At 34.6% G+C, this 12,587-nt stretch overlaps 1 protein-coding gene across 7 annotated transcripts in view; it reads right to left on the bottom strand.

The window, feature by feature from the left end:
* The window catches only part of ARL13B (ARF like GTPase 13B), a 48,299-nt gene that overhangs the window by 5,720 nt on the left and 29,992 nt on the right, over positions 1–12,587 (bottom strand). For all 7 annotated transcript variants that reach the window (XM_085239911.1, XM_085239920.1, XM_085239925.1 and 4 more), the window contains 6 exons: positions 9,193–9,298; positions 5,979–6,181; positions 4,185–4,281; positions 3,231–3,459; positions 2,383–2,499; positions 1,888–1,956 (listed from right to left, as the gene is read on the bottom strand). In XM_085239911.1, the coding sequence (XP_085096037.1) occupies positions 1,888–1,956; positions 2,383–2,499; positions 3,231–3,459; positions 4,185–4,281; positions 5,979–6,181; positions 9,193–9,298 (821 nt within the window). The remainder of the gene's footprint in view (positions 1–1,887; positions 1,957–2,382; positions 2,500–3,230; positions 3,460–4,184; positions 4,282–5,978; positions 6,182–9,192; positions 9,299–12,587) is intronic.

Here is a 12,587-nt window from a genome sequence, read left to right as displayed (position 1 = left end):
AGATTCTTATAGAGTGTAGGTGGAAAAAGAAGGTATATTGCCACTGGAAGTGAGGTTGGGCAAATTGTTGTTATCCATTTTAGAGAGAAAATTGTGTGGCCAATGTTCTGTGAGGAACAACAAAGAGGGCTTTAAAAAATAGGTTAACAGCAAAAGAAGGACCAGAGATAACATTAGTTCACTATGTGATGGGGATGGTCACTTAATAAATAGTGAGCTGAGCAGGAGAAAGCAGTTGCTGAAAAGGTAATAGTATTTATAGGTGTGAAGTCCAGTATTAAAATGGCCTTTAGGATGAAATTTTTATTCAGAGAGTAAAATGGCAATGTTCAAAAAAGTTGAAGAAAGAGAAAGACTAATGACAGGCTTTTTTTTTTTTTCCTTTAACATCCAATTAAAGAGAAAGTGAAGATTTTTTCAGTGTTCATTAAAAGAGTATCCATTCAGAGTCCATACTGGCAGGTTGTTGGAAATAAATTTTAGCTTTTACCATGTTGGAAATAATTTGTGTGACAAAAAAAAAAAAAATGCTGAAATAGCTCAACAAATACATTTTACTGCTCTATGCTGTTGGTGTTATTAACGAAATTTCTGACAAAACTAATGTCTGGCAGAAGCACAGGCAATGTTTTTAATCTGCAAAGTGCTGAGCGTTCTAAGTTTCTTCTGACCTCAGTGGTTACCTCTGGTCATTAGATTGTTCCCCTATCAATGTGTATTTGAATATGTGTATTTGTATATGAATCTTTAGATTCCAAAATACTTTTATTCAAAATACTTTCATTATTATTTCTATTTTACAGATAAACTAAAGAAGCACAGATCTCAGGTCACTGATCTTACACACCTGTGAGTAGAGAAACTAGCTTAACTTTTTTTTCTTCCTTGTCCACCCATGCTCTTCCTACAAAATGTGATACCTCCTTTAGGCACAGGTTGAGTTAAAAACAAAAATAAAAAAAACCCAGAATTATCACCCCTCCCTACCTCTCCATCTGGATTTTCTTTCTTGCCTTCTTTTCTCTACATTCCTTTAAAAAAAAAAAATAAAAAGCAGAAAGATGGCTTTATGATTACAATTTTCTGAAATGCAGACTACAGACTACATTTTATGTACGTTCCTTTGGAAAATAAATATGTAGTCTCAGAGATTTTAATTCTTCTTTAGGCAACTTTTGATTATTTGTGTGTTGGTTATCCTTTGGCAGAGAAGCTGTACATTCTGTTGCTTCAGAATTTCAGCAGGTATGTCCATATGGTGCTGTACTACGTGACCTTAACCATGGCTTGAAACGATTAATTCAAGGATTAAATCTGATCTCTTTTCTCTATAAACTCCTGAATTAATGTTTTCTTTGATCAAATGTGTCCATTGCTTTAGTATGCTTATCCTCCTCTTATACTACTCCGAATATCTTCATATTCACTTGTTTTTTGAAAAACTGAAAAATAAAAACCATAAGAAAAATGAAGACTTTTTCATCTAGAACTGAGAATGTATGGTTTGCCCACTTAGATCCTGAATGCAATATGTGTTTGCACACTTAAAGTAACTATCCTATTACTGTCTGTAATACGCATTTTTATAATATTTAGGTTCATGCTGTTTGAACAAATAACAACTAGCTTTTAACATCCCATACAATATTAAATTTTGCAAGGGGATCTGAGGGAACTTACATTTTTGGTTAAAAAAAAAAAAGGGAAAAAAGATATGAGACTTGAAAAATCAAAAAGATGCTTTCAATTAAATTATAGAGTTAGCTTTTGGTCAAAGAAAACTGACCTTGAAAATTAAAAAAAAATGAAGAATGAGATGACTGTAGAAGCGAACGAACAGTGGAGAATGCTTTAAGAAAGTTCAAAACCCGAAATATATTAAATTACCAGTATGACGTGTTTCACCAAGAGGCTCGAGTTTTCGAAGTCTATTAAGTTTAGGAGTTCCCCATCCAACTAAAGAAAAACAAAGAGTGTCAAAATACATCTGTACTTGATTCTGAGAAAATATATGGACACCAGTCTCTTTTTGGAGAATTCAAAGCATTTAGGAATGGAAAAGAAACGTATTATATATTTGACGAATTCCATTTAGATAATTTTAAAATAAATCAATCTACCCTTAAAAATACTGATATTTTGATTACCCACTGATATTAGTCTGACTCCTTTCTTGTGCATGTGAAAATAACAACTTCTCCCCATGGTATGAATGAAATCAGTACTGCTAAAACTTCAGATTGTGAAGTGGGAAACTACATCAGAATTTCTTAAAGGAGAAGTTTTGGCAATATATCTCAGTTTCATCATTGACAGATAAATATTTTAAAAGTTTAAAAACCAGAGATTGAGACATCAGTTATTGCTTATTAGTACATTTACCTGGTGGAAGAGTTGATGGTGGTGTAGGATTTGGGGGAACTGCATCATCTCCATTAATGGGTTCCACTCTGTGGCCTCTTTTTAATTTTGTTTTTTTATTTTTCTTCTTACTGTTATCTATATGGAACAGAAATAATTAAAAGAATAAATAATTACATACCATATGGTTATATTCAGAGAACATGTTAAATCATCTTTTAATATGATTACTGGTGTAGACGCATGAGCATTTTCAGTCTAGATTTGCACAATACAACAAAAATTTGTGAAGTGTACAATGTACACAGCATACTTTGTTACTGTGAGCATAAAATATAGGCAAACTCTACATTTTAATAAACAAATTCATCTTAGCTTGGTAGCGATGGCAACTGGATCACATATTAGATTATGATAATAAAGGACTCAGTTTCAGCTGTAATCACAGAATCATAGAATCACCAAGGTTGGAAAAGACCTCCAAGATTATCCAGTTTAACTATCCACATACCACCAATATTTCCCACTAAACCATGTCCCTCAGTACAACATTTAAACATTTCTTGAACACCTCCAGGGACGGTGACTCCACCACCTCCCTGGGCAGCTTGTTCCAGTGCCTGATCACTCTGAGAAGAAGGATTTCCTAACGTCCAACCTGAATTTCCCCTGGCACAACTTGAGGCCATTCCGTCTAGTAATAAAAACAGTCAAACTAGCAAATAGACACTTTTTATAAGTAGATTTTTCAGTTCAATAACTGAATGGTGTGCTTTCAATAGATTCAATTAACATGTAGTGTCTTGAAAAGTAATGCAGACATAGGGAAGAAATGTGTGAAAAATAACATTAGAAGGAAGCAGAGTTACCTGAGTCAAGGCTTTCTGAGGTTTGCTGCTCATTTTCTTCACGCTGCAATTGTTGTGCAGTAGTAGAATTGCATGTTTCTAGTCTGGTACCATTTGTTTTTTGACTACCGTTAATTGTTAATTGCTGAGCATCCACTTGCTCTTGTTCTGTTTGGGATGTTGAGACAACAATTGCCTTTTCAGTCTCCAACCTTTGCCGCTTCTTTTCCTTCTCAATTTGTTTTTCGTTCTAATAATAATAATAATGATAATACTTTAATTTGTTTTTATAACTTCTAATGCTGAAAACTAATTCACTACTTTTTTTTTTTTTTTTTTTTTTTTTTATGTCTCAGATATAGCATACAAACTGTTTTCAGACAATAAGTGAAGAAGGTAACATCTCCATTACGCTACCCGGAGTGGCACAAGTAGAAAAAAAAGACAAGGGACTTACAGCAAAAGAAATTATTTACAGGTTTACATATTGATATCCACTTACATATGACATATATATACAAGAACAGTAGTCCTAAGCAAATTTTTTTCCATTATCTTAATTTTCAATAGAAAACAACAGATTATGCTGAGAAATCTAAGAAGTTGAAGTAGGCAGGGAGATTTTGTCTAAGTAACTACAACACTAAAACACTTTACAAGAAAACGGCAGACTTGGAATATTTTCCAGTCCTGAATGTCCAATAGTTTAATCAGGAAATATTTTCAATCAAATGTTTACAGTGTGATTATTTTACTGTGTCTTCAATTTTTGTCCCCTTTAAACTAATACTAGGGGGTTTTCTTAACATGAAAGCATTGATTAGTTGCACAGAAAACAAGACTGCCAAGATTAAAAAAAAAAGTGCTGCGTGTACAGACTTAGAGTAATTCTTTCAAAGAAACCCTTTTTCTTATTACCTCTCAGACATTTGTTAGAAGGTCTAAAATGATCCAGATTTCCACATATTCTCATACCTCAGAGATTACTGCAGCTATAGGCTGGAAAGGGTTTTCAGAATTCCCCGGCTCAGGATCCTCCTCATCATGTACACTTCTTCCTTCTTCTCTTTCCCTTTTTAGTTGATATTATTTTGTTGTTATAGTGTGTTTTGTGGGTATAGGAGAAAGATGAACAAAGAATTATGAAGTAGCCAGGTCATAAATTTTACAAAATAGAGAACAGTTATTAGGTCATCTAATTCATCCTCCAGGATATGCCAGCTGATTTTTACAGCATCTTTCTCTATTTTGAAATACATTCTACAAAAATCATAGTCATAGGCTAACATCAGTAGAACATAAGAACATGTTATAGCACTGGTAAAAACACATGTTGTTACGTGCCATAATGCTCAAGTTGCACTTCAGAAAGCCTGCAGTTTCTAAGGATCAGACATGTGACAGAATATTCTGAAACAAAGATTTTGATGGTTCAGCAGTATGATGAAATATCAGCATTGTTAATCTTCCACAACTATTATTTCATGGTATTCAACTATTAAGAAAACTGACATGCTGAGGAGAAAGCAGACTATCTAAAACATCTGTATTTCACAGAATCATAGAATCATAGAATGGCCTGGGTTGAAAAGGACCACAATGATCATCTAGTTTCAACCGCTCTGCTGTGTGCAGGGTCACCAACCACTAGATCAGGCTGCCCAGAGCCACATCAGGCTACAGACCTAGCCATTGCTCACCCAAATTAATCCAAAAAAAGTGGTTTGGATTTCTTTAAGAGGAAAATCACAAGTGAGAAGTGACATTTCTGAACAGGAAGTAAATGGTTAATATTTCCCAAGAATGAGCACAAAGTCAGTCGTGTATTTAACACATTTTGTTTCTCATTGTTCTAGATTCTCTTAACATATGGAAAGGAGAACAGCTGACAAACTACTCAGTACATATAGAAACAGTTAGGGAAAATTATTTGTTTCAGTGAGAGTCAGAAAAGTTGAGAAAAATCAAACCAAATCAGTAAGGGCACAAATCAAGAGACTTCACAGAAGCTTCACAGTTACTTCTCACAATAACTCAGACTTGCATGTCTCTATATTTTTAGGGCAGACAGAGAGAAAACGGGCACTTAGAGCATTTTATAATAATGCCCCAGTAAAATGATTCACAACAGTCTCTAATAGGAACCCGGTAGGCTGCTGACAACTGCAAAAGGCCTTGGAAGGAAAGTAATAAATGCTCAGATCATTCGAGTTGGAAGGGATCTTTGAAGGTCATCCAGTCCAACTTCCCTGCAATGAACAAGGACACCTACAGATAGATCAGGTTTGTCAGATCATGAGTTCCTACTTCCCTAAATCATCTTAAGTCCCCTCCGTGCCTTGTGGGCTGGATATCCTAAAGTTTATTAGGCATAGCATCAAGTAAAGTTTAATCTTTGATATTCACATATGGGTTAAAAAGTGTCATTAAGTTAGTTAAAAAGGTTATTTTAGGACACACCTGAAGATTTATTAAGATTAAATGATTATATATATATATTTATTGTTAGCATCCTGTTAAGTTCTATCAGCAAGACCAAATTTATTCCACAAACAGCTTTGCAATTCTCACTCCAGCATGAAAAAAGGGACTGAAACAGGCAAAAACTTGTTGGTCTCAAAGAAAAGGTTTGGCATTCAGGTCCTTACTTCTAATATGTAAGCCTTAGCTTGAAACCTTAAATCCATCACATAAGCTCTATGAACAAGAATTAATCAAATATCCTAGAGAGGGAGGTAAAGAAGGTAGGAGAAATAAAAGAAAAAATACCTTTCTTCTCGTATCCTTCTCACTCGCTCAGCTCTTTCTTGTTTCTTTTGTTCCTCATATGCTTTTTGTTCTGTAGTATCTCTTTGGATGCGCTCATTTAAGGCATCAAAATCTTTTGCTATGATATGCAGAAGCCAATATAAACCCTTTTTAATTGATTTATCAATTTTTTTCCCATAGCCCATGACAGCTGAGCAAGGTTCCTGTAAATATAAGCAGGAAAAAAAAAGGGGGGGAAATCATTTAATTATTTGCAGTTCAGATTACTTCACCAAATACATGGGCCCAGCCAAACAAATACTGTTGATCTTAAGCTTGGAAAACATTAAGAAGTATGAGAAATAAATCCGCATTTAGTTACTGTGTAAAATGTAGGTGTATTTTTTTGCTAAGATAGAAATCACATCAGATCTACCAAATTCCTGTATTTCCAGTCCCACTTCAGCAATACTACCTGCTGCACAGAAAAATGTTTGCATGTCAATCTCCAAATAAACATACGCATACACCAGTTACATACGTATCCATTATTTATTTACACATCTATTTATATTCCTATTTCAACAGACAATCTATGCATCTCCATAGGAATATAAGCATTTTATCAAACTCAAATATCTATTTTCTATCTTGCTGGTGCATTATAATAGCCTAAATTATATTTATCAAGTAAAATAGGGAAAAAAAAAAAAAGGTATCCAAGGAAATCAGTTAAGCTTCAGTTCGTGAAATAAATGTTCAAGTTATTCACAAGCATTTAGGAGATTAATAAAATTCTATCTGAATTTGTCAGAAAAACTCAAACCTCTTCAGTTTCTCAGATCAGGAGAGGAGTGAAGTAAAACATCCATTTTGGCTGAAATAAAACTGTTGTTATGATATTCTCATAAACAAACAGACACAAGTAGGCAAACCTATTGGAAAAATAGGTGCAAAATTTTGCTAAACTTTTTTAGAATACTCGATACAACACTTGAGGTAAGAGTGGTTGAAGGAATTAAGAGGAACAGAAAAATAATTTTAAAAATACTGATTATTAAGAACATCTGGTAAGAACATGTTGAAAGGACAGGAGCGGGCTTCTCCTTGAAATGAAAAGGCATCAAGGAGTTATGATAACAGTCCTCAAAAAAGGAGAAAATTCCAAATAGGAAAAGAATAATTTTTTGTCTGTGTTTGTTATCAGGAAGACAACTATAACTGGCTCTAATTGGAACAAACGAGATGTGGCTCAATTCTAAGGTTCAAATATGATTGTTATTTACTACAGAACACCACAGCATTCTCTAGAAAAACCTTAACAGGGAGATTTGTAAGCACATCTCTGAGAAACTAAGCTAATAGACCAGCCTGTTTTCGTTTAGGCTCACACAAAGGTTACTTTTGTAGTAGTTCAAGTATAAAATATAAAAATTTAGAGATACAGAAAACACAGAAATATTAAAAAAAAGAGGATGGTCATTTTGACTGACACTGTATGACTGCTAGACAAATGACTCAAATTGCTTTAATATTTTTTGCAGAGAAATATAAAAAAAACAAAAGAAAACTGATTGAATAAGAAAAAAATTATTCCTGCCTCATTTTAATAATATTATTTATTAAATCTTTTTTTGTTTCATAATCCCATATTTAAATTCATCCCATGAATGATCATACTGAAAGAGCTTGGGACCAGGTTTATCTTTAATGATCCTAGTGAAAACCTTTTCTTGGGGGTTGAAAGTAGATGATTATTATGGTTCTTTTCAACCCAGACCATTCTATGATTCTATGATTCATACTTCATAAAGAAGCTTGCAAGATTCTCACAGCTGCTTTCAGCTGAAATGACTCAGAGTACAGTCTAGTTTCAAGATAAAAACAGAGAATGAGAAATTAAGTAAATCTAAAGTACTGGAAATATGCATTAGAATCTCTTAAGTTTTTTCTATTGTTAATGCTTTGTAAGAAAATAATATTACCACAGAAATCCCTCAAGAACAATACTGTGATCTTTTTGTATTTATGACTGCTGCTGTATACTCAGTGCAATGTCTGCTGAATGAAGAAAAGCCTTCAAAGGGTCAAGACACTATGAATCTAGCTGTGGCTGTGCTATAATACAGCTTCCTACAAAATAACATTATATCTGTGCTACTCAATGAATATTTTAACTCTTCCTACAGAATTAAAAATCCTTTTAACTTTAAGACCCACGTATCAGATGGAATGTATATTCAAAATCATCTTCCAATGTTGTTTAATAGTTTCTATACAATTTGTAATATTCTTAAAACATTTATGTGGCAATTACAAAAAGATCATACACTTAAAACTCACAAATACTTAAATTAGAAGATTTGTTGTTTAAAAAATGACCATGACTACTACATCTAAAATGTAATTATTTTAGGACAGATATTAACTAGACCTTACTGTGTCTACTGGGCTGGGAATTAGAAGATATTACTTTACTTAATTTACTTTACTCCTACAGTTTCACAGATGATAACTCAGACTATCTGAGGTTTTAGCTGTGGACAGAAAGGAGACAAACATTACAACTGAACAGTGGTCCTTCCTGAATGTCAACATAAGCAAATTTCACTTTCTACTTCTTTTTAAAAAGGTGGAATACTAAACTTGCTGAATATCCACATCACTAATTCATTATTTTTATATGGTTTCAAGGTGGACCAATAAGTACACTTTGACAACCTTTGTAGCGATTTCTTCAACAAATTCAGAAGCCAAGTGTCAAGGTGAACAGTAGATTTGCTTGAAAAAAAAAAAGTACAAATGTACATACTGTATCTTTGCTGGGATTGCAGGCTTCTTGTTTCATTTTTATGCTATATGGCATAATCCCCTGTCTCCTTGCAAGCATTATGTGGGCTGCAGAGTTCAGTACAAGCATGACACTAATGCCCTATAGCTTGCAGTACCCACGATTTTTAACCTCTTATACTTGAATGAATTACACTCTAGCAGAATCTAAACAAGGAGAAGATGTATGGCGGAAATATCTTGTTTCTGTGAGGATTAACCTTGTTTCTCTGAGAAAAACTAATATAATAGAACTGGTGTAAATTTCTTCAGGGTTTTCATAAAGGTTATTCTTGTTCCTGGGACTGCAGGCTTCTCATTTCAGTGTTATGCTAAATGACATAATTCTCTACCTCCTTACAAGCATGCATGCACAAGAAAATGAAGCATCTTAAAATATACTTACAATCTGACACAGACATTTGTGTTCATTGACAAGCTTTTCCAGAGATAAGGTCTCAATTACATCTGCTTCTGACAGAGCTCCTTCTCTGTCCTGCTTATTTGCCAGTCTAAAGAAAAGATCAAAAGGAAACACTCAGCATCCAGAAATATGGAAGAAATTAGATCTTAAAAACTACATTCCTGACAAAAGTAGGAAAACGTAGGAGAAAGTAAAGAGAAAATGCCTTACTCCAGCTTTAATTCTTAGTTCTTTCTATCATACACCATTTTCAGCAGAGATACTAATATTAATGACTACGCACCCATAGACAAAGCAATTATATTTTACAGCTGAGAAGACAACAGCTGTACTGCTCACCTATGGTAACCCAGTATAACCTGCCAGGGTCTGTGGATCAAAGTTCAGAACTTCTCAACTTTCCAAACCACACGCACTTTCCACATGCACATAACACTGCTTCACAACAACCTCAGGTCTGCCTACTATCCACTATTTTTCTCAGCTGCCAAACAGTTTGGTATGTAGTATCTTGAACCTGTTCTTCATAAGTAAAACTCAGAACTTGCATGAATAGCTCTAAAAGACATTTTATTATTAAAGCAAGAGAAGAAAAAGGAAAGTATACGAAATGCATAACTTACAAAATAAGTATTCCATAAAATGAAGTGCCTTTATTCACTTATTTCTAAGTGACATGGGACCAATATGTCTTTCATGTCCTCCATAACTGCACCAGTAATGTTTTTGTACACTACAGATGCAACCTGATTCACTACCCCATGAATGTTTTTCATTATTTCACATCTGAATATGTACACTGACCTGAAAACAGAGGATGCTATGATCCTTTCAATACTGTTGAAAAAGTTATCAGTATTTATTAAAAATAAGGCTGTCTAGAATTACAAACATTCTAAACATTTAAATTCTTCTTCTCAGTAAACTCCTGTGTATACCACAGTATAACCATAAAAGCTACCTCCTTTTATCACAACTAAATTTTTAATGTTTAATTGGAATCTCTTTTATATAATATGAAATTGAAAATGTTTCCAATCTAAAATCCTGACAGCACTACTTCTCACAGAAAGGTGAAATTTTGTCCCTGATGAGGATTTCTCTCAGCTATTTCAAGCAATGATTTTCATGAAAAACACAGAACTTGTCAATCCTTGAGAACTCAATTTCTTGAATAAAAACAGACTTAAACGGATCACCATACAAGAAGACAGGATGCATTATAGGCACTGTGATCATGTATGTCTCACTTCTTCAGGAAAATGGGCTAAGTCTGTGAATCTGTAAAATCTCCTCATTCACTCTTAGCAATATGCTTATTCTACTGAATGTATTCTATACGTGCAGATTTCAAATTCAACAGAAAGGGATACAATTCTTAGAAGCAAAAGAAATGTCTACATGAAATAATCACAGAATGGCCTGGGTTGAAAGGGACCACAATGATCATCTAGTTTCAACCCCCCTGCTATGTGCAGGGTCACCAACCACCAGACCAGGCTGCCCAGAGCCACATCCAGCCTGGCCTTGAATGCCTCCAGGCATGGGGCATCTACAGCCTCCTTGGGCAACCTGTTCCAAGGCATTACTACCCTCTGTGTGAAAAACTTCCTCCTAATATCTACCCTAAATCTCCCCTGTCTCAGTTTAAAACCATTCCCCCTTGTCCTATCACTATCCACCCTCATAAACAGTTGTTCCCCCTCCTGTTTATGTGCTCCCTTCACGTACTGGAAGGTCACAATGAGATCTTCCCGGAGCCTTCTCTTCTCCAAGCTAAACAAGCCCAGTTCCCTCAACCTTTCCTCATAGGAGAGGTGCTCCAGCCTAATGTGTAGAAAAAGTCAGAAAAAAATGTAACAAAGTGAATATATTTACCTCAGTATTTAGGAATGTGTTAGCCAGACACGTGTTCCCCCCCAAAAAAAGTCAAAAAAGCAAAGTTGCAGTCACACTGATGAATGCAAGCACATGTTTATAACAAGTGGACAAGTTAAGATGCAAATCCAAAGTATATTTTTAAACAAACAAAAACAACAAGAGAAAACATGTAAGAAAATTTCTGTGCTTCAAGAGAAGAACTGAAGAGTTTTATAAGAAATAAATAAAACTTCACAAGAGTAGTGAAATCTAGGAGTTGTTCCAATCTTTGATAAAAACAGTTGGTGACAACAGGTTATATATATAGTGTTTCCTTTCCTATTAATTGCTTTAAATTAAAAGCTAGGATGGTAAATCTCCACGAACATGGGAGGGCATTAAATATGCAAAATACTATTAATGTTTGAAGTTACTATTTGTATATATGAAAAACTGTACTGTTTATATTTAACCAATGTATGAAGGTCGCTCTGAAAGTAATGCCTCCTATTTATTTCCATGGAAACAACAGCAGATACAAACAGCACAATGGCACTACTTCATAGAGAATATTCTCAGTTACAAAACTGAAAAATATTATTTTTCATTTTGTGGTGTGACAGCTGTGCAAGACTGTCCAGAATGTGGCTTGTCTTTCAGATCATTGTCACCACCACTGAAATACACCATCCACCACCTCACTGTGGTCACATCCATTGTTTAGTCTCCATAGACCTTCAGGAAGCATTCATGAATGTCAGTGGGTACTTTCTGCATGGAATAATTCAGTGACACGTCTTTGCTCCATCTGCACTTCCATGTCAGACTCCATTCTGTCAGACTGCCCCTCTGCTGCTATCTGTCACATGGCAACAAAATGTAACAGAATGCTGGTGGAATGGTTCAACCTCTACTGCTATACCAACATCCACCTCTGACATTATGGGTGAACATAATAAAACAGGAGGCATTACCTTTGGAGCAGCTCTCAGATCATTTTGGAATATAACATGCAATCAGATTTTAATTTCTACAAATTTTATACAAAACTGGTAATAGTACTGTTGTCATAATCCAGAGAATTAAAGTGCAAAAGCTGTAAAAGGAATTTTTCGGAGTACTAGAAAAACAGAAAACTGCACTTGTTTCTCTCTAGTAAAGGAATTCTCCTAAAATAACTTTTTGTAATTTAGCAACTCTTCCATTGCCAAAGAACTCTGAATCAACTTTCTAGACAAAATCACAAACAATTTAGCCTCCAGGAATGCAATGGCAGATTGGTTTAGAACCAGACTTCACAGTCTTTCTTCTAAACCTGAAGTTGTCATAATCACTTTTAGGGAATGTTTGGCCAAAGCTTGTAAGGAATTATCATACTCCTTACTGGGAGGAAACAATGCTAAGAATTCACTCCATAGTTAGAGAAACTTGTCAGCATATGAGGTCCACCTACAAACGTACTTATTCTCTCATTCTCATTTTCCAGAATTGCAGTATGAGAGTCTCAGTTCTTAATT

The sequence above is a fragment of the Meleagris gallopavo genome, chromosome 1 (assembly GCF_905368555.1).
Source record: "Meleagris gallopavo chromosome 1, MGAL_WU_HG_1.1, whole genome shotgun sequence".
Classification (NCBI taxonomy): domain Eukaryota; kingdom Metazoa; phylum Chordata; class Aves; order Galliformes; family Phasianidae; genus Meleagris; species Meleagris gallopavo.
This window is presented reverse-complemented; position numbering and strand designations above follow the sequence as displayed.